Raw genomic sequence first — 22,027 nt, forward strand, 5'->3', positions numbered from 1 at the left:
ATGTGGATGCTTCCCAGGAGCGTCTTTCCACATGCCCTTTCCGCTTTGATTTAGCAAGTCATGGACTTGATGCGTGATCAGTGAGAAGGTGCCCTTTCGTGTGTTAATGTATCCCTCCGTGAGCATTCTCCTCTGATTACTCTAGGTTTGTGCTTTCTCTCCAGCAAGTAAGTCATGGGTCTTGTTGGCATATTTTATGGGGTGTTTCTGGTACAGTGAATTGGAATGGGCTTTCTCCCCTGTTGTCATGCCCCTTTTATTGTATTTTTCTCATTTCTATCTTTATTTAGATCAGATACTCTTGGCCACATTCTGCCCACCCTGGGCAAGGATTGGACCCACCAGGGCATCGCTAAGCTGTACCATAAAGTGAGCCAGTAAGTACCGGGCGCCTGCCCCCATCTCCCGTGTGCTGTTGGTGCGTGCATGACACTCTGCCCGCGGAACCTTGACCTTGAGCGTGACTTGCAAGAGGAGTGCACCTCAGTCAAGCGGGGTCAGTGGGGGTGTGGAGGATTCTGAGGACACAGCGAGTGCTCATCCCGCCAACTCCCAAGTGTGAATTCAGTGCCAAGAGACAAGAAAGGAAGTGATAGGAGGCCCCAAAACTGTTGGCCGAACAAGGGTGGCGGCGTTAGGGGAGGGCTTGAGATTCAGTTCCTACTGAGGAACGTCTCCTCAGATGAGGTGAGGTAATGGTCCTCTGATAGCTGCCCAGCCAAGTAGTTTAGGCCGAAGAGGTGCAGATTCCAGGCAGGTTTTAGCTGCGGTGCTCATCTTGTCCGCCGGCCTGGGGGTCCTCCGCTGTGTGGCCACAGCCCAGGACAGGGCCTGCTCTGTCTCCTCCCACCGGTACGCCCAGGGGGGAGGGTGGATCTTAAACTGCTTCCTGTGTCGGGCACGTGTTACGTCACTTACTAGCTTTTCAAAATTACTGTAAGAATTAATATCATTAGTTCCCTCAGAATTGCGGGTCCGCATTCCCATAGCTGCTGACAGGCGGCAGGGCACCTTCAGCCCTGCTCTGTCTCCGGGGTCAGGGGCCGTTGGGGTCTCTCCCTCCCCACACTGGCTCGTCACTTTCTCCATCTTTCTGTGGACTAGAGCCTCCTCATCCGCGAGAACTCTCCCCCCAACGCTTTCTGTTCTGCAGCCACTTGGGCTGGAAGGGGCCTCAGGCCAGCGCAGGCCAGCCCCTCCTTTCCCTGGCTGAGGAAGATGAGGCATTACATAGTGGAGGTCAGGCCGGAAAACCGGGCCCATGATTCCCAAGCTGCTGTGCTCACCTCTGGCCCACGTAGGTGACAGAGGGGGGCGGGGGCTGGGCACTCAGAGCTATGCCCGTACTCTGTGAGCACCGATGAACGCAGCGCACTTTCCTGCCCCTCGTTCATTCACTTACCCAGCATTTATTGAATGCCTGTTGTGTGATCAGCCCAGTGACAGGTGCTTGGGATGTCACGAAGTGGACACGGCGTCTGGCTGCCTGGGCCTCATGCTGCCGTGGGGGCGGGGGGTCGCTGGGACGGGGCCTCGTACCCCGGTGGGATTGAGAGCGTCTGATCTCTTAGATGCCCCGCTCATTGGCTTGACCTCACTTTTCCAGATTTCCTCTTCAAAAAATTACAAAAGTAATACATGCTTCTTTAAAAAAAATGAAGAGAAATAAGAAAAACGAGAGAAATTTGAGAGTAGGAAGGTTGTGTCTTCTTCCTCTCGGCCCTACCGCCAGGTTAACCCACTCCCCGATGTGGAGCCACCATGAACAGTTTGGTTCTGTCTCGGTGTCCTTAAAATCCATTTCCGCTCTCCCCACACCCCCCCCGACACGCACGCCTCCAGGATTTAGTAATACATCTTTCTGTTTCATTACATGTAAGATTTACCTCATTCTCTAGTGCGGCACACATTGTATAATGTGGATAAACCGTGCTGTATCTAACTAGTCCTCTGTTGGCGCACGGAGGACGGAGTTTCCAGTTTCTTCACTAGATCCAAGACTGATGTCCTAAGCACTCACATAGAGTGTTTGTTATGTATGATGAGCCCATAAATAAATAAAGAAGGCGCATGCACGTAGGGAGGGACTGCTGTAAAGTGGATTCCCAGAAGTAGAATTGCCGGTCAGAGGATGAGCGCATTTGAAGATCTGATCAATAGAGCCAGATTGCCCTCTGCAAAGGTACACCCCGTCTGCAGTCTTGTGGACGGTGTGTGTGCCGGTCCCTTTCCCCATAGCCTCACCGCAGCTGACCTCTCTCTCGTTGAAAAGGATTAATCCACTGAGGAGCTGCCTGGACTTGCACGACACTGAAAATTGCATCTATTTTTAGTTGGAAGAAGCCCTCATGAGTCAGGATACTGAGAAGCTCACAGCCTGAATCATTTTGGGCTTTGGAACATAAATCTACTCCTTTTCTTACTGTACATTAAAAAAAGAAGAAGGGCACAGTTGCATTTTTTTTTTTTTTCCCCAGAAAAGATATCTCTTTGGAAAGTAAAGTAGGGTAGCTTACCAGAGAGCACCTGAGCATTCTTGACTTTGATCAGTGGGCGTACGGGGAGTGAGGTCTGTCGATGAGGGTCAGTGATGAGTGCAGAATACTTCCTGTGTTTTCAGTTTGGTTGAGAGGAAGGAGCTTGACGTTTATTCATTCACTGAGTTTGGTGTGTGTCCTCAGTGCAGCCAGACAGGCCAGTGACGGTCAGAGTTTCCGGAGCAATCGGCGCAAACGCGGTTTGGCCGTGGCCTTCAGGGGCCTGCGTTGAGTGCCTCCGGACGGAGGTGCAGCCTCCTTTCTCTGCCTTCTGCTAGGTAGGCCCTTATTTCCCAACTTTCTCCCCAGACCTTCTTGCTGTAATCCAGGTCCACGATTCGTTTTCCCATTTTCCCACCTACACTCCAACGATGGCTTCTGCCCGCCATGCCTGTACCTCTGATTTTTGCCTCAGTATTTTTCACCTTGTGATGCCCAGCGCGGATGCCATAGTCCTCACCATGCCTTCCCAGGCCGGAGTTGGCAAGCCCGGGCAGCTCTTACTTACCTCCTGACTGAGCTCTTTGTGGACGCCCAGGACTCGGCCTGGCTTGTTGGGAGTGCTAGCGCAGGTGGGCTCGCTGTGATGCTCCCATGGCTGACTGTCGGTTCGCGTGAACCCCCATCCTGGCAGCGCCCCACATGCTTCCTCCTCCAGGGCCCTGGGCGGTCGCCAAGGGACAGGGGCAGGGACTCAGGACTGGTCACGGTGCGGACTCCCTCTTCTCATGAGTCCAGGTCACTCTTCTCATGTCCTCCTGTGATTGCCCACAGAGCTTTAGCATGCTGGTGTACTAAGAACGTGATGCTGTTAACTTCAGGATTTGGGGACTGATCACTCTGTCTTCACCCTGCTTTTTCTGAACTTAGGCTGCACTTAAATTTTAGGCACTGCAGTATTTAATGGAAAAACCAGTCTTGCAGATAGCCTCTTGCCTGAAAACAACAGAGAATGAGGGCAATTTTATTTATTTTTTTTGCCAAATGTAATTACTTATCTGAATACAGTTAGCTGTGAGAAGTTATCTGTAGGGCTGCTTGTCACCTTGTTCATCGAGAGGGTAGAAAATAGCTTGCTTGGTTATTGATTAAAAAGAAGGGGCGCCTGGGTGGCTCAGTCGGTTAGGCGTCAGACTCTTGGTTTCAGCTCAGGTCATGATCTCAGGGTTGTGAGATCAAGCCCCGAGTCGGGCTCCCTGCTGAGCGTGGAGCCTGCTTGAGATTCTCTCTCTCCCCCTGCCCCTCCCCACGTCCTCACCTGCACTCTCTTAAAAAAAAAAAAACAAAAAACCAACTGTAACAAATACCAGTGGAAGACATGAAACCCTCCCTCACGTTCAAATATGTTCAATAAGTACAAGGAAAGTAAAGGACTGTTTCCTAAAATATCTAGATCATTGAGCCAGTGGGTCTTTTGGGGGCTAAATCTGGACAATAATTGCTCTGACTTTGCACCTTACTTGATGCATATTTTTATATTGGTGTAACTAAAAATCGACGTGGGTGCGACAACGTAGCGACAACGAATGCTGTGGCCTGAAGAGGGCGCCGTGTGAAGCCAGGAGGCTGAGCGGAAATCCTAATTAGCAGACTCAGTACGATCTCTTCTCTCCTGCCCATAGCGCTTGTGCTGTCCTCCACTTGAGGTCTTCTGAGGTGACTGGGGGGCCGGGGGGCCTGGGTTCTCAAGGTGACAGCCCTTAGCTCACCCTGGATGTGCAGACCTTGTCCCCACTCCCAGTTTTGGTTTCCTCATCTCTAAGATGGGAAAATTAGGCCTTGTGATCCCCGAGGTCCCTGCCAGGCCAGAAGCTTGGTGCCGCGGGTCGCAGGCTTGTGGTCACCAGGGTATGTGCTGTCGTGAGGTGAACTTTTCGAAGCCGGGCCTCCGTGAGAACCCCAGGACTGAGCAGACTCTGATTGCAAACCAAGCCAGGCCTCCGGGGGAACCCCAGGACTGAGCAGACTCTGATCGCAAACCAAGCCAGGCCTCCGGGGGAACCCCAGGACTGAGCAGACTCTGATTGCAAACCTGCGCACCAGGGGCTGTTGTGGGTGCTGTATGGGCTGCAGGCCCCCCTCTCCCAGGGAGCTCTGGGTCCTGTAGAAGCAGATGGCACCCCTGTAATGAGGCAGTGAGGGGGCCACGCAGTGAGATGCAGATTTCTCATATGGATGTGAGGGAGAAATTAATTCTGATCGGAGGGACGAGGACTCCATGATGGTTTCAAGGAGAAGGAGGCGCTCGAGCTGAGCCTTGTTGGGCGAGCGGGGTTTCAAGAGAAGCACGCTTGTCACGGGAAGTGGGGCTGAGAGCTGAGCCTGTGCGTGGTGAACATGAAAGGGAGGCTCCGGGCAGGGGGCCTTGGAGGCCGGGCTGAGCACAAGTCTGAGTTTGGCATAGAGACTTCCATCCTTAAGGGAGCGGGTGATTTTCCTTCCTCTAGGCCTGAAAATGGGGCTACAGAGGTCCTTTTTTCTACAATAGTGCTCCCAACTGAGGGCGATTTTGGCCTCCAGAGACCCATGGCAATGTCCGGAGACGTTTCTGGTTGTCCTCCTGGGGCGTGTCATGGACACCTAGCAGGTAGAGGCCAGGCCTGCTGCTAGATGTCCCACAGTGTGGCATTGTTGGGGCTTCTGCCCTGCCCCCCAACAATTATTTATCCAGTCCAAGATGTCAGGAGTGGGGAAACTTCAGCCTAGAAGCTTATCTTGGCAAATAGCCCCAAAGATAATCTTTCCAAGCTACTTTAATATTGGCCTGGGTCAAGTGTTTTAAGAGAGAGAGACAGAGGCTGGGACAGATGGAGAAACCGTTAGTTCGAAGCCTGGACGTGGAATGTTCTTTCTTTTTGGCTCTGGTATTTCCCAAGCCCTGTTGAAGGTGCTGAGATATGAGAGGGTAAGAGTGATCCGTGTGTGTGTTGTAGTCCACGTTTGCTGTCGAGGGTAGGTTTCCCCATGTGTTGTTCTGTTCCCGAAGGGCAGGGCTGGGCGGGCCGCATGTGTATCCCAAGGCCAGCCTGGGCCCAGGGTGGGAGCGCCCGCTGGGGGTGCGTTGACAGGAGGAGCGCATCCTGCCCTTCTGAGTGTGGCGTCTTACCCCAAGCGGCTCACCTGAGAGTGAGCTTTGGTGACTTGGTGCCGTTGAGCATTTGATGGGATCACAGACGGCTTTCATGGGGGTGAAGCCTGTGCCACCAACAAGCATTAACATCCACCCCCCACCCCCCCCACCCCCCACCCCACCGGACGTCTTCAAGCTGATTTTCCAGCCAAGTTTAGTAACGGCCTTTGAAGCAGAATACTTGCATGGTGAGAACGAGGCAGTGGCCTGACCAGACCATGACATGTATTTGAAAATCAAGTTTTGAATAAAATTAGCATCTCAAGCCCCTGCAGGTGGCAGCTTTTAGGAACTTTGATGTGAAGAGCTATATACAGAGTGGGTTTTTTTTTTTTTTTTGAAGATTGCATTAATTAGACAGCTAAAATACAAAGATGTTTAATGAAAAAGGTTGCTTGATTTTCAGATGCATCCCTGTATTCCAAACAAGCTGGTATTTCTGGATTCTCTTCGTCTTAAAACTTTCCTGTTTCCTGGTTTTAAAGGATGTATTTATTAAGCAAGTGTAGAGACGAGTACCTTGACCAGCATAAAATATCCATGGTGGAACAATAAGCCGGGTTGGAAGTGGGTAGTTTGTATTCGCTCATGTAGCAAATATTTCCTAAGTGTCTGTGACTTGCTGAGCACTGTTTTTGGCATTGGGGTTACAGCAAGGAATGAGACAAAGTCCCTGCCCTCGGGGGGCTTATGGATTCATGAGAGATACTGTCAAACAAGGAACTATCCTCTAATATTAGTGATGAGTGCCATTAGGAAAAATAAAGCAGAGCAAAGATTCAGTGTCTGGAGTGAGGGTAAGCGAAGGGTGTGTTTTATTAAATAGAGGGGCAAGGGAAGGGTCCTCTGGGGAGGTGATGTGAGGGGAAGGAGGGAGCGAGCCTGAGGTGTGGGGAACAGTGTTGCAGGCGGGAGGAACAACACGTGCAGGTGCCCAGCGCAGGAATGAGCATGGTGCCTCGCAGGACTGGCAGGGGCACCTTCTGGTAAGCGGGAGTGACGGAGCAGATCGGGTTGGAGAGAGGGGCGGGGACCAGGTCTCGCCAGCCCTGTAGGTCATGGCAAAGAATTTGGATTATATCTGAGGGACATAACAAGATTCTGAAGGGTTTTGAGCATGATGGGAGTGGGTTTTGAGTTTTCTTTCTGTGTGCACACTTGGTGTGGGGGGCCGGGAGCTGATTTAGGCTGCTGTGGGAGGAGAGTAGGACAGGAGGCCCTGTCCCAGAGGTGTGGACGAGGACTGTGGCGGCGACAGGGGACTTGGGGGGTGGTTTGGGGTCCTTGTTGGGGTGGAATGAGGGGGCCTGCTGATGTGTGGGGGGCTGGGGGGGTGGTTGTGAGGAGAAGTAGAAACCCAGGTGGTCCTGAGGTTTGACCTCACACCTGGGCCAGCGAGAGAGTGCCGCGTGCTGAGTGGGGAGGTCGCGGCAGGAGCGCCTGTGCATGTTTGGCTGTGGGCACGTCCCATGGGGGGTACTGTCCTGTATCCCATGAGTAATGGGGGGTTTGCAGCTGCATGTGTTGGCCTGGAGATTAAGAGAGGGGCCTGGACTGGAAGTATAAATTCAGGAGACAGCCATGTATAGATGGTGTTTAAAAATGTTAAGTGTGTTTTATTTAGTTCAATATATGGAGACTATTACCATCTAAACATGTAATCAATATAGAAATTCTTTTTTTTTTTTTAAGATTCAATATAGAAATTCTTAATGGGATAGATCTTCTATTCTGTTTTTATAGTAAGCCTCTGAAACATGGTATGTATTTTATATTAACAGGACATCTCATTTTGGATAGACACTAAGCTTTCAGTGGTTAAAAAAAGTGAAATGAAGTCCTAATAAAGTAGTAAAGTTGTGTTTAATAGAAGAATAATCCTGTGATCTGTTTTTCACTCCCAACACTGAGGACACCCAACGCATGGGGCTGTCACACGGAGCAATTCTGAAATTCTCTGTAGAGACCACCTGGGTGTCCAACAATTCAATTCAGGTCTGACCCCAACTACCCGGAGGTAGGGTAGACCCTACAGGTTAGGGGCTCAGGCCCACAAGACAGCTCCCACTTTAGACACCAGCTATAAGTAGGAGGTCCCTGGCTTACCCCCACTTTTGCCCTCCTTGGCTTCAAATCAGGGGTCCCCACAACCCCTTGTCAGGTTTAATAATTTGCTATAATGACTCACAGAACTTAGGCAAACACTCCGGTTTATTCTAAAGGCTACAAATGAACAGCCAGATGAAGGGGTACATGAGGTGAGGTCCCCTCCATGGGGTTGGGGTGTGTCTTAGCACATGGATGCATTCACCTACCTCTCTGAACCCTGAACCCCATTATTCAGGGTTTTTGTGGAGGTTCATTATGTAGGCATGATTGATCAAATCATTGGCCATTGGTGATTGAGTTCAACTTCCAGCCCCTCTCCCTTTCCCAGGATTTGTGTGTGTGTGTGTGGTGGTGGGTCTGAAAGTACCAGCCCTCTGATTGCATGGTTGGTTCCTATGGCAACCGGCCCCGCCTTCCAAGGACCACCTCAGTAGCATAAACTTAGGTTGGAGGGAGGGGCTTTTTTTGAATAATATATGGCTTGTTACTCAGGAAATTACAAGGGCTTAGAAGCTCTATGCTGGGATCCGAGATGAAGAGCACATACATCCGTATTATATCACAACATCACCAATATTGTATACCGCTTTGGCTTGGATGTGGCATTTAGAGCCTTCGGGGAGTGGGCGTGATCCCCTAGGGAGCTAGGTGCTGAGGAGGACAGTGCCCCCAGGACCCCAGGATTGTGCACGTGGAGCCTGGTTGGAGACAGAGCCAGGGGACCTGTGTGGGAAGCCGAGGGACGGAGGTGTTCCAGAGGAAGGGGTGCTGCCGGGCAGTCTGTCCATATGAGAACTGTGGCATCGCAGGGACCTACGGGGCCAGCGAGGCAGGGGAGCGAGTCTGCTTGGAGTGGGTTGACGGGGTGAGATGTGCAGTCAGTGCAGATACACAGCCCTTTGAAGGAGTTTTGCTGCCAAGAGAACGGGGAGATGGGATTTGGTCCGGAGAGAGGGAAATCCTTCGGTGGGTACAGGCAGGTCGTCCAGTTGGCACAGAGCCTCAGTTTCCCTAGCAGTGAAGAGGAGGGAAAATACCTACCGGAACGAAGTTCTCGAGAGGATTAAAGCAAGTGAGGGAAGCGAAAGTGCTTAGTAAGGGACCGTGAAATGCATTCAGGCTTTGTTCTCAATGCAAAAGAATATTTCTAGAATGTGCCTTCGGCTGGGGAGGGAAGCTTGCAGCAGTGTCATTCCGTGTGAAACATTCGGGTTAGGGTTTGTGAATGCAGAACCGTTCTGTGGTGTGATGCCATGACACGCGAATGCTTTGTCTCTTTTTCAGAAATGGCTATAAATTTCTCTACTGTTCTGCGCGGGCCATCGGGATGGCCGACATGACGAGGGGCTACCTGCACTGGGTCAACGAGAGGGGCACGGTGCTGCCTCAGGGGCCCCTGCTGCTGAGCCCAAGCAGTCTCTTTTCGGCCTTGCACAGGTACGGCGCTCGGCTCAGCCACCTCCCGCCCCAGAGCTGTGGGCCCGTCCAGGCCCCTCGCCTCCTCCCCGGGAAGCGTTGGCGAGAAGAGCCTCTCAACTGCTCTGCTGCAACCCGTATCCCTGCCCCACAGTGGGCATCAGGAAGGTCACCCTAAAATGCAGGTCTGGCTCTGTCCCCCTGGCCTCACCCTTCATGAGCTCATCACGGCTCTCGGGATCAAGTCCAGATTCATTCGCTCGGCTCACGTGACTCTTCCTGACTTCCCCCTGCCCTCCTTTGCAGTTCTTAAAACTCAGTCACGCTGAACTGCCCCCGTTTTTCCGGAACAGTGTTTCTACTTCAAGCCTGTGCACCTGCTGTCCTCCCTTAGAGGGCGGCTGCCCCGCCGGCGTGGCCGGGCTGAGTCCTAACGACTCTGAGAATCAACTTGCATTCCGTCTCATCGGGGACCTGGGCTGGGTTAAGTGGCCCCTCTACCTGCCACCACCACCTACCTGGCCCTTAGCTCCCAGAGGAGTTGTCCTTTCCGGGAGTTGTGCTCACACATTTTGTTGTTGTTGTTGTTGTTGTTGTTTTTAAAGATTTTATTTATTTATTTGAGAGAGAGTGAGAGAGCAGGAGGGGAGGGGCAGAGGGAGAGGGAGAAGCAGGCTCCCCGCTGAGCAGGGAGCCCAGTGTGGGGCTCGATCCCAGGATCCTGGGATCATGACCTGAGCTGAAGGCAGACGCTTAACTGGCTGAGCCCCCCGGCGCCCCCCACGGTTTGGTTTACTGGTCCTCTGATGATCACTAGCCAATGTCTGATTACCCCCCTCTCTTCACCATCACAGCCTCATTCGGAGAAGTTGAGCCAAACTAAGTCTGGCCCCCCTGGGGTGGGAGAGGAGAAGACAGGGCTTCCCTGTACCCTGAGGCCCAGGGCAGCTTCCCAGGCTCCTCTCAAAGCATCATCTATTGTGGTCATAACAGGACGTTCGTTCTGCCAAAGGCTGGTTCTAAGTATCAGATAGTTCTGTCTTCAAGACCCAGCGAGAGGCTCTGCCTCAATTTGAGGACCAGCTTACCTGCTTCCTGCTGCTCACCATGCAGACAACAGAAAAATCCAGATGGACCCCAAGCACCATGTTGGTTCCTCTTGGGTGTTTTCCCTCAGCTCTGCAGATACCTTTTCCATCGCAGCTTTGTTTTGTGTGATTTGTAATTTTTTTCTTGTGGTAAAAGATCTCACACTGAAACTTGCGCATTCTGGGGAGGAAATTCAGGCAAACCTCTGGATGCCATAGTGTATTGTAAATCCCTAGAGCTGTCCTGACAGCGTAGGCCTCCGTAGAATCCGGATGGTAATGAAATGGGGTCCCTGATGTATGTCGACCATTTGTAGCAAGCGACTCACTGTCACGTGTTAAGTACTGCGGATTTGCAAGGTGAGGCAAACGTTGACTTTATTACTTGAATACCCGACCACTAAATACACATTTAAGGCAATCTTTTTCATTTTTTTCTTATTTAAATACCACTGTCCAAGATCTATCAAAAGTGATTGATCTTAGACAGTGAGGAATTACTAAACCAAACAAGGACTCCTCCCAGTGTGTGTTCCCTCTCGGAGCTGGAGGGGCTCCTGACAGATACGGCCAACAGCCTGGTCCTTCCAGCACCGCATTCTAGCCCGAGCCGTTCTCTGTGTCAGCCGTCCTGCAGAGCTTCTAGAATTGATGGGCATGTCTGCCATGAGCCGGAATGACCTTCCCTAGCAAGATGCTTTCATTGGGTGCACTTCTGATGATACTGCCTGGGTCTCAACTGGAATGAAGGCAGATCCACATGGTGGGCGGAACCCAGTCGGCAGGTGGGGACGGAGAGCCCCAGGCTCTGCTTGGCGACTGGCTGGTGGTGTGACCAGCCGGTGCCTCCCTGTCCTGAGTCTGTGTCCTCAGCTGCTGAATGCGAGGGTTGGATTAGACGATCTCAGGTGTCCCCTTTCAGCCCTGAAATGCTATGATTCTAGAAACATGTAATGTCAGAGAAGTTGAGGGAATCTGTTTCCCACACCTCATCTTTTGGTCCAGGAGCTTCTCCTTTTAAAGTGGAAATTGGCTTTGAGTTTTCGTTACCTGCCCTCTTGTGTTTCGGCAGCAGGGCAATTCAGATCGTTTTCACAAAGCCTCTGTGAGTACGGCACACGTTGCTGATACGTGTGGCTCAGTCTCATGGCGGGGGGTGGGGGGGGCTCACTGACAGCAGGCAACTCGCCTTTGCTAAGCCCCGAGACTGGGTTACTGGGCAGATGTGAAATTCCAGAGTTTGGCAACAACAGACCCTCCAGCTCTGGGAAGGAAGAAGCTGTTTCACAAGTAGCCACGTTTTTCCCTTTGGGGTTTTCTGAGGTGCTCTGAGACTTGGATAAATGACATTTTGTTGTTCGCTGGAGTAAAACTACCTCAAGGGTGAGTTAGGACCAGGGATTATCTGCACATTCAGATCACCGAAGACCTAGGCTGTGCCAAGGAGCAATCTGGATGCTCACCTCAGTACTTGTCAGCAGTCCTCACTGCTTCCTCCCAGCGTACCTTACTGCCCACAAGGAGCCTTGCACGGGGCCATGGGGCCACGGGTCGTCTCTTACTGGCCCCTGCGCTCTATACTCACGCAGACATCCTCCTCCCCACCTGCCACCCACTCACACACTCGTGCCCGGGGAGTGTGCTTGAGTGTGTGTGTCTGTGTGTGTGTGAGATAGAAATTGAGATTGGAGCAGGAAGCTGAATTTGGATGGTTTCCCCTGAGTGGATTGAAGTTTGAGACTCAATCACAGTCAGCTATAGGGTCCTGAGATACAGAATGTAAAACCCTTTTAGTGTTACATTTAGGGAAGGCTCCGGAGTCCACGGAAGTCCCTGCAGAGCCAGGACCAGCCCTGGGGTCTTGTGATACTCAGGTTGATAGTCTACCACCACCACCACCACCACCACCACCACCACCATCATCATCATCATCATCTAAATTACATTTTGAGTAGGTACAGAAGAATATTTCTAAAATACATGCAAGGTATAAATGATAACCAAATAGTGAACAGCAGTGTACCCACCATCCAGCTAAAGCAGGTCAGACCGTTCCCTTTGAAGTCCTAGACCCTCCCATCCCTCCCCACCGAGCAGTGACAGTAGCCACTCTCCCTGAATCTTGTGTTAATCATTCCCTGCTTTTTGGAACAGTTCTATCGTGTATATTTGTGATCCTGACCAATATGCTTAATTGTGCGCATGTGTGGCCTTCATGTAAACATATCATATGTTCTGGAGCTTGCTTTTCTCGCTCAACCTTATGTTCCCATGACTGTTGAGTAGAGTTGTGACTCATTGCTTTTACTTCTGTGTGGTATCCTGTTGTAGGACGACCACAGTTTATCCATCCTACTGCTGATGGACGCTTGGGTCATTTCCAGGATTTTACCATTAAAAGCAGTTTCTTGTGTGTCTGCACTGGGGGACACGGGCACTAGGTACTCCAAGGTACACACTTAGGATTGGAATTGCTGGCCATAGAGGATGCACATATTCAGCATCATTAGGTCATTCCGAACTGTTTTCCAAAGTAGTTGAACCAATTTATGCACTGACAGGGGGGTGTAAGCGCTCCCCTTGTTCTGCTTTCTTGCCAACACGTTGTCAGCCATTTACATTTTTGCTAGTCCGGTGGGTGTGAAATGTCTCTCTTCGTACCTTTATGGGCCATTTGGGCTTCATCTTCTGTGAAGTGCCTGCTCAAGTGTTTTCCCAGTTTTCTTTTTGATATGTGTGTGATGGATTCTATATACATAGCCTTTCTTAAGAGCGTTGCAAAGAGCCTTCCCCAGTTTATGGCTTGTGATGAACATAAATTCTTCTTTTCATGTGCTTGAACATACCATTTCCCCTGTAGTTTGTGCTATTTGTGTATTAAAAACAGCTTCGCTGGCTGTGGGCAGGAAGAGAGGCTCCTATTATTTTATCCAAAGGTGTTGCCTTTCATGTTTAAGTGTGTAATCCACCAGGAATTGATTGTTGCATATTAAGTGCAGGAGAGGCCCATTTTCTCTCTTTTTTTGGTTTCCCTTCTAGGGATGTTCAGTTGTCCCACCATCATTTGCTGAAATGATGGCCCATTTCCTCTTGCTTTGAGCTGTCATTGTGCTCATAAGTCAAATGTCCATAAATGTGTGATTTGGTTTCTGGCCTTTGCTCTTCTTGTGTAATTGTGACGATCAAGTTTTATAAAGACATACAGACAAAATCCTGTCGAGAGGTTGATTGAAATTACAATGAATCTGTACATCAGTTTAGGGAGAGTCAGTATCTCCTTGTAATACTGAGTCTTCCAATTCACCTATATGGTGTATTTTTTCATTTAGGTCTTCCCTAATGTATTTCAATAAAGCTTATAATTTTATCCATAAAAGTCTGGCACATCTTCTATTAGGTTTATTCCTAGACATTTTAAATTTTAAATTTCTGTTTATGGAATTACATTTTTACCTGTTTGTTTCTTCTGATGCATGAAAGTGCAGTTGATTTTTGTTCATTAATTTTTTTTTGTACACTGATTTTATAGCCAGCAATCTTATTGATCTCTTATTAATGATGATTATTCAACTGTAGATTCTCTTTTTTTAATGTATTTTTTTTTTTTTTGTGAATAGTGACAGTTCTCTTTCCTTCCTTTCCAATCCTCATAACTATGTCTTCCTTCCATCACCGTGCCAGGGAGGACCCGCCACACAGTGTTGGGTTGAATTGGTGGTAACGGCTACCTGTTGTTTCACTGTTAACTGGGTGTTCGCTGTGGGTTTAGAGTATGCCCTGCTATTCCGGGTTTAAGACTTTTCATCTTGATGAGATGTTGAATTGTACCAAACACCCTGTCTGTGTCTGGGTGCCTGGGTGGCTCAGTTGGTTGGGCGACTGCCTTCGGCTCAGGTCATGATCTTGGAGTCCCGGGATCGAGTCCCGCATCGGGCTCCCTGCTCAGCAGGGAGTCTGCTTCTCCCTCTGACTCTCCCCCCTCTCATGTGCTCTCTCTCTCATTCTCTCTCTCAAATAAATAAATAAAATCTTTAAAAAAAAATATGGTATGTTTTCTCCTCGTTCAATCTGTTAATGGGTTAGACTACATTCATTGGTTTAAAGTATTGAATTACTCTTGCATTCCTGGAATAATACTTCTGTGCTTTGCTGTTGCAGTCAGTTTGCATATGCATATTTATTTAGGATGTTTGCACTGCCATTCATGAATGAGATTGGCCCACACTTTGCTCATGCTTTTCTTCTTTCAGTTTTGTTTTTGAGGCTATGTTAGCCTCATAAAACGAGTTTGGAGATGTTCTCTCTTCTCCTACGTCTGGAATTCTTTGTTCCTTGGGTGACTGGTGGAGGTCTTCAGTAAAATTACTTGTCTTTAGCATTTTCTTTGTGGGAAGACTTGAAAGTATGGATTTACCCTCTGTGAATTTAGAAATAGTTTGATGATAATGAAGCTTCTTCTCTCAAGCTGATCCATTATTTATTTATTTGTTTTAACAGAGAAGTGATTGAGAAGAAGCCAGAGAAGTTTAAAGTCCAGTGTTTGACAGACATCAAAAACCTGTTTTTTCCAAACACAGAACCCTTTTATGCTGCTTTTGGAAACCGACCGGCTGTAAGTAGTAGATCGGGTATATAAAAGAGCTCTTGAAATTACCGCCTTTTCTGACAGCAGTCATCTGAAAGGTGGGTCTCGACTCCATGGGGAGCCAGATTCCCATCTTGCTAGAAATAGCTGTAAGGAGATTTTCAATTATCTTATGGCCTCTAGTTTTCTTTGAAGATTGGCTGGTGGGTTTCAGTGTAAAGCTTGAAATGTGGGACTAGAAACTTCAAATTCCAAATCACTTGCCAGTTTAGTAGAACAAGAACGAAAGGATTAGACCCTTTCTACCAGAAGGGAACTGCAAAGCCAGGCCTTAGCACCATGGTGAAATTTGGCTTCGCAAGTTTTCAGAGCATTGTTGCATATGGTAAAAGAAGTGCTTTGAGATTTTATGTGTACTACCCAAATTTGCGGGAGAGTTTAGCATTCTGGATAATATAGTTGGGTACTAACTTCCCAGTAAGAAAATTCCCCTTTTGAAACTCATGCCTGAAAAAGTGGGTCAGAGAATAGCCTTAAGGGGTGTAAGAATTGCAGGGGGATGTGGTAGGTTGTTTACTCATTAGCTCAGCTCTTGAACGGATGAGCGCACGGAGGCCCTGAGGGGGGAACTGATTTAATAATTTCACATCCAGACATACTTTTTTCTCTGCACTACTTGGAAGTAGAGTTCTGGTTAATGAAAATTTTATAATATTGCATCAAATCTGAAATATCCCGTATTTGTGTTTATAATGCGCTCTTTTTTTTTTCCTAATTTATACTTTCCCAAATATAGGATGTGTATTCATATAAGCAAGTAGGAGTGTCTTTGAACAGAATATTTACTGTCAATCCCAAAGGAGAACTTGTACAGGAACACGCAAAGACCAACATCTCCTCGTGAGTACCGTGCACGTTCTGTGGGATTGCTGTGTCCTTACGTTGTTAGAGTCTCGATCTTGGAAAGATGTTTTACAGTTTACACTCTGCCTTTTTGTTGCCTATATTTTCATTTTTAATTCCTACAAAGAGAATATAGTTTAACTCCTGGTAGTTTGTCCAAAACTTAATTTTTGGACAATCTGCATTAAATCAGGCCCCCTCTGAGTCAACAATTTAAACCAGTGGTTAGGTTCTGCTACTGAGTGGAATTGAATGAATTTCAAAACTAGTGGTTTTGATTTGCCAAGTGAGGACTGAAAGCCTAGTGTGCAAATTGGAAATGTAATCGAATTGAAATATCATGTGAAGCTGTATTTATGGACGAGAAACTCTGTGTGCCTTCACACACTGACCTGCCACACCGCTCTCACCAGAAATTGTCAGAATTCCTCTCATACTTGTGGTTGGAGCCGAGGCTCCCCGGGCAGTGGACGGAATTGGGCTCCTGTCTGAAATGAGGCAGCCTGGCCGGCTGTAGGATCTCCCTTGACTTGGGTGTGCTTCGCTCTGGGTTCCTAACTTGTGAGAGTGGAGAGCATTTTCTCAGGCCTTGTGGCGGTGAGTGTTGCCCACCGGGCGTTTTAGGTAGGTGAGAGATTTAGGTTCCTCCTAGAGCCCATTTTCACTTCCAAGATGATCCTTATGCCCGTTCAAGCTTACTTTAGCCTAAATGAGGGCGGTTGTAGGCTGGAGGGGGCCCTGGGGCCCGCCCCACACGCCTCCTTCCCCCAGTCATGCCTGTTCCTAAGCAGTTCTCAAGGTACGCGGGGAGAGAGAGGAGGATGGAGCCAAGAGCCTCCTCCATCCTTCAGAACAGGAGGCAGTGCCGGGCCCCCTCCGGGCTGGCGGAACAACAGCAGGGACGGATTCCTTCCTTACCCCGGCCCCAACGGCATCGGGGGCCCCGCTCTCCCGCATTCCCCAGCGCAGCACCCTCCCACATGAAAGGGTTTCCTGGTCTGGGGAAGGTCGAAGAGAACTCTCTTCGGGGTCAGAAAGCACCTGAACTGATGAGACACTGCCCAGAAATGGCAGCAACCTGGTGGCAGGTCTGTCATAAGGGATGTGGCAGGAGGGGTCCCAGCCCCCGTGAGGGTGTACCCCGGAGCCCTGTGGGGTTTTCTCATTCCTGAGACTCTGGGGTTCAGGCGCCTCGGCTCGGGGTGGATCTCCGTGTGGGAGGAACTTGGCGCCTTGTCATCTCATGCTGGGCCAGGACACGAGGCCCTTCCTGGGGGGGGGGGAGTGCCCCTCCGTCCCCCGGAGAGCACACGCTCTCTCTGGCACCAGACTTGGGATGGTCAATTCAGATCCTGGGACACTGTGTCTGAGAAATCAGATGGATAGGGGGCCCGGGCGGACGGGGAGTGTCAGCGCTCGCTCCCGTGGTTTGTGACCGTCTGTGTGGGAGCTCTGTTTGCTCCCAAGGGCCTGTGTGCGAGAGGGGCGCAGACGGGTCCTGGCCAGCACCCAGAGCACTCAGCAGTTTGGGTCTGGTGCCTGCCGCACACCCTGACGACGCGCCATGAGCTGTTCCCCATGGGGAGGGGCCGCGTCCTACAGCCACAGAACTCAGACAAATAGGTCTTCAGGCCAGGAGGTACTTTAAAAATTTGTTTTAATCCCCAGGAAAGACGTAATTCTTGCTTGTTAGGGGAGCTTTTCCCCATTCTGTGCAAGCACGATGTTCCTCATAAGCCCTTTGTGGGTCCTTTATTAAATACACACTCTCATCCTTAGTTAATAAGGTATCTGATGCCTCAGAACATGCTAATTCCTGGAGTTTGTTTCGAAAGCCCTTTTTGGTTTTTAGCAAATTGGAACTGGAGAGGGACCCCGTGGCTGTCAGGGAGGACTCTGGGGACATGTGGAGAGGCCTGGGCTTGTCAAAATTTCTGGTTGGAGGCGCCCAAAGGTCTGAAAATGCATGTTCAGTACAGCAACTTTCTTTTTGTAGTATAGGCCAAAGAGACTAAGACACAACATCTTGGGAATACACAGAAAATGGAGGGAGAGAATATTGCGGGGAACGTTGAGAAACACCCATCTAGTCCAACTCCATATTCCATAAAGATGAAGGGCCTGAGGCCCAGAGAGGGCAAGACACTTGCCCAAGGTTACATAGCAAGCTTGGTGGGAGTGGATCCCAGGCCTCTTGTCCCTCGTGCTAACTAAGGCTTCTTCCCTAAGGCTAATAATTAGCGAGGGCTAATGTTAATAATGGATGTTGAATAAATTCACTGAGCACCGAATATGAGTTATTTTATTGTCGCATATGTTATTCTATTTAACTCTCATGGGGACACAGGGTCAGTTTTCTTTTCCTTTCCTTTACAGTTGAGATTGTGGCTTAGAAGGGATGAAGCCATTTGCCCAAGGTCACTCAGCTGGTAAATGGCAGAGCTGAAGGTCAAGTCTGTGTCTCCTTAGCCCAAGGCCCAGGGTCATCTCCTTGCACAGTGGAGCAGTCTCTGAGGCTTTATCTGTGATTCTTCCCCCCAGGCTTGGACATCCGCTGCCACGCTGATTTCCTCCCGTCCCCCAACTCCCGCTTGTCCCCCTTCTTCGGTCTTTCAGGTTCCACCCGCTTGCCCGTGGGGCCTTCTGTGAGTCCTACTTGGCACACTCGTTGATTTCCTGTTAATTAGCAAGGAATTATTCTAGAACAACTGCCAGTGTGTTAAGCAGGGTGGTCTGTTCCCCGGGGCCGTGGATCTCTCCTAGCTTCCAGGCACAGCGCAGGGGACCTGGCCGGGGGTCCCTTGGAGGCAATGACGTTGTCCATTCTCCCTCCAGCTACGTGAGACTCTGCGAAGTGGTTGACCACGTTTTCCCATTGCTGAAAAGAAGCCATTCTTCAGACTTCCCCTGCTCAGATACCTTCAGTAATTTCACCTTTTGGAGAGAGCCACTGCCACCTTTTGAAAACCAGGATGTTCATTCTTCCTCAGCATAAAATGTTGCAAGCAACCTCCCGACATCATGTGAAGACCAGCACCCCCGATTAAAGGACAGGTTTTGGGAGCCATGGAGCAGGAGCTCGGGAGCCTGACGTGCGGTCCTTTGCTTAAGAGCAGAGAAATCTGAGGGGGCTTTCTCTCACTTCCCCGTGGCCCCCAGGGGTGGACATTTCTTAGTGAAATATGAAGGGTGTACTTTATAGACGAGGCGTTGGGTGCACTCAGAGCGGGAAGGCATCCCTTCGTGGTGGCTTCAAGCCGGTTGCCACGCTGCCCTGCCCCGTCCACTCTCGCGGTCCTTTACCGGTTCCTGGGCAGAGGTGGCCGCCAGGGGGTCCCCGCCGATGACCGTTTGGTTGAGGCACGCCAGACGCACGGGGCTTTGGTAGAGGAGGGGCCCATTTCCATCCGTGGCAGTGTGTGCTGAGGGGCCCGAGACGTGCCTCTGCGGGGTCTCCACCCTCACTGTGCTGGCTCGGCCCGGGGGGTCTCCCTGCAGTATTCGCCGACAGGGCTGATGCTGAGGCCATAAATTCTTTAATTCCTTTGATTAAAGATAACCTAGATAGTTGGTATATTTCCCCCCATTTTTGTGGCCTAAGGCTGGAATATCTATGCCTTAATGCATCTGTGGCAGGCCTTTTATTTAGAATGTGCTTTGTCCGGCTCTCTGTAACTTTGCAATGCCTTAAATTCAGATTATAGTAAGCATTCCTAGGGCAGCACTTGGAATGAGCTCCACACTCGCCAGCCCCCTTCTCCAGCCGCGTGGTGCTGTAAACGTGGGTTCGAACAGAGCTCACGCCATGTGGTGGTGATGTCGATTTCTCTTGGGAGCTCTTGAAAGAAACTAGGTGGTTTTACGAAAATCGCTTCAAGACGTTATGTTCTTTGTAGATACTCTTATTTATTACTTTACTCTGGTTGGGTTATTGTTATGAGCATTTTAGCCATAGTCTTTCTATTATAACTGTCATGAATACATTAAAATGATAGAGATGTTAGACTATCCAAAGAGCCTTATTCTGTATATCTCATAACACTGACCTTCTTTCGGAGCTTATGGGTAGTACTTTTTGTTTTCCTTCACTTTTCCTGCTCGAGTTAAGGGCAAGTGGATAAGTAATAATTCGAGTGACATTCTTTACGTTGGCAGAAGATGATTCCTTTCCTTGTTTATAAAATTGGCTTCTGGAGAGAATAATTTGAAAAGTGAAAGAACTATTTTGGTAAAAGATTTTGCTTTACTTTTTGAAGTATTATTTTTTTAAAGAGTGTTTTACTCCAATGATTGCAAATGCTTTCCTATTTAAATCGCCTTGTTAGAGTCAGAACCTGCAACAGTTGAATGAAATTTTACTCTTTCTGTGAAAGAAAATCCAGAGGTGTTGCCTTCCTCATAGCTGCTGGGCTCCGTTAGCGAGGGGCGCCTTCACGGAACTGTCCGCCTGGCGCGACGGAGAAAGGCAAACATACGTGTGTCGTCGGTCACAGACGTGCCTAGAATCGGAACGTGCATGCACAGATTCCCTTTTGGAGGCATTAAAAATAATTAAAAATAGTTCTGCCTTAACTACTCTGGGCTTGTTCATTAGTGACTTTTAGAGGCTACATTAATTCTGTCATGAGGGTATTTCAGGGTGAACTTGAAGTGTTGTGAACTAAGCATAAGGTCACATGCCTGCAGAGGCTGACACAGTTTGTCCCCTGCACTGGGGAGGATCCGGCTTTGAGGAGGGGTGGTGTGTCCCACGTCGTGCCATCCTGCGTACCCTTCATCAGGACGACCAGCGGCAGTCACTCTCCACGTGGACGTCGGAGAGCTTGCAACCCTGCATTCCTAGTTTTGACGTACCTTACACCTCCGCACCGCTGCACTCCGAAACAGAGCATGCCCTCCAGGAGGTGACACACTCGGATGTGTGTCCCCTCCAGCGTGTGACCCCTGGAGGGGCTGTAACATTCACACCTGCCTTGTGGCTTCCGAAAATGAGATTTGTACGTGGCTGCACTCGTGCATCTATCAGCTGGTTTTTCTGTATTTACACACTTACTACCCAGTAACCCTGGGGTCATGCTGCGTCTGGACCACACATTTCACAGTTGCCCTGTGGAGATGAGTCCCTCCACATGGCATCATCAGATGATCACCCCGTGTGACGAGGGGAATACACATACCTAGTACATGGACAAATGATTACACCCTCACAGGGAAACTCCCTTTTCACTTCGAGGTTGAGATCACCACTTTAAATATATTTAATTTACAATACTTGGACTGTATTTGTGTGTGCTGGCACGATGATCCCAGTCACTGTAAGCCCCACGGTGTCATGCTGGCTGCAAAGCTAGAAAACGTTGTAATAAAGGAGACGGATGAGCCATTTCTCTGGAAATCAGGCGTGTGAATTTTAAAGTTTTTTGGTAAGTTATTAAGTTTCTTTCTAGTGTGTGATATCAAACATTTTTATTCTCTACTCAAAAAATCCTTAAGGTTATGAACTGTTTATTATTTGGAATAAAAGAGCCAGTCTTTTCCTTTGGTGCAGTACTGACCCTCCGTAAGCACGGGGGAGGGGGGGGAGGCTGGGGGAGGCTGGGGGAGGCTGGGGGAGGCTGTGTCCGGGGCCCGTCCTCCCGGTGGGAACTGCTTGAGAGCAGAGTGGGCTCAGTTAAGTGTGGTGCATGCAGGTTCCTCCAGGGCTTGGCCCATGATCGCTGTGTCACACAGGCAGGCTCTGGTCTGTGTTCTTGAATGAGCTGCTCCGTCAGGTGCAGCCGCAAGAGGAGACACAGGAGAGGCTCAGGAACCCAAGGTCATTATCCCTGAGTATAATGACATGGGAGGCACTTCATGCTTGCGGTGCCCCGTGGGGAAGCCCCAGGGTGGTCAGGAGGCAGAAGTGGCTGGAACGAGGTGAGAGCCTAGGCCAGAGCCTTTTCTGGGCTTTCCAAAGGAGAGCCAGGGCAGGACCGGTGTCCAGCTTGAATTATTTCCGCAGCCTCCAAGCTGGAGGGGTGGTCCCTGGTGGGCCGGTGCCCAGCCCTGGGATGTTTAAGGCAGAGGAATGTTGGCTTCTGGGCGTGCAGAGCAGACAGGAGGGCTGGCTCTGGATGGGTCGGCTGGCATGTTACTGGCGAGCCCCAGCTGGGCCCCTGGCTGCCTCTGGGAAGTGGCCTGCCAGGCTCTCCCCAGCCAAAAGGGCTCTCAGATGTCAAAACACTAATAATACACAGAAAATAAAAGTATAAACTGTGCA

General features: G+C 49.7%; 1 protein-coding gene across 5 annotated transcripts in view; it reads left to right on the forward strand.

Annotated features, from left to right (window-relative positions):
* Window positions 1–21,305, forward strand: part of LPIN1 (lipin 1) — a 54,505-nt gene extending 33,200 nt beyond the window's left edge. For all 5 annotated transcript variants that reach the window (XM_036070911.2, XM_036070912.2, XM_036070913.2 and 2 more), the window contains 5 exons: window positions 291–377; window positions 9,061–9,213; window positions 14,778–14,892; window positions 15,662–15,765; window positions 18,604–21,305. In XM_036070911.2, the coding sequence (XP_035926804.2) occupies window positions 291–377; window positions 9,061–9,213; window positions 14,778–14,892; window positions 15,662–15,765; window positions 18,604–18,763 (619 nt within the window). In that variant the 3' untranslated portion in view covers window positions 18,764–21,305. The remainder of the gene's footprint in view (window positions 1–290; window positions 378–9,060; window positions 9,214–14,777; window positions 14,893–15,661; window positions 15,766–18,603) is intronic.
* The last annotated feature ends 722 nt before the right edge of the window (window positions 21,306–22,027 follow it).

Source organism: Halichoerus grypus, chromosome 10 (assembly GCF_964656455.1).
Source record: "Halichoerus grypus chromosome 10, mHalGry1.hap1.1, whole genome shotgun sequence".
Taxonomy (NCBI): domain Eukaryota; kingdom Metazoa; phylum Chordata; class Mammalia; order Carnivora; family Phocidae; genus Halichoerus; species Halichoerus grypus.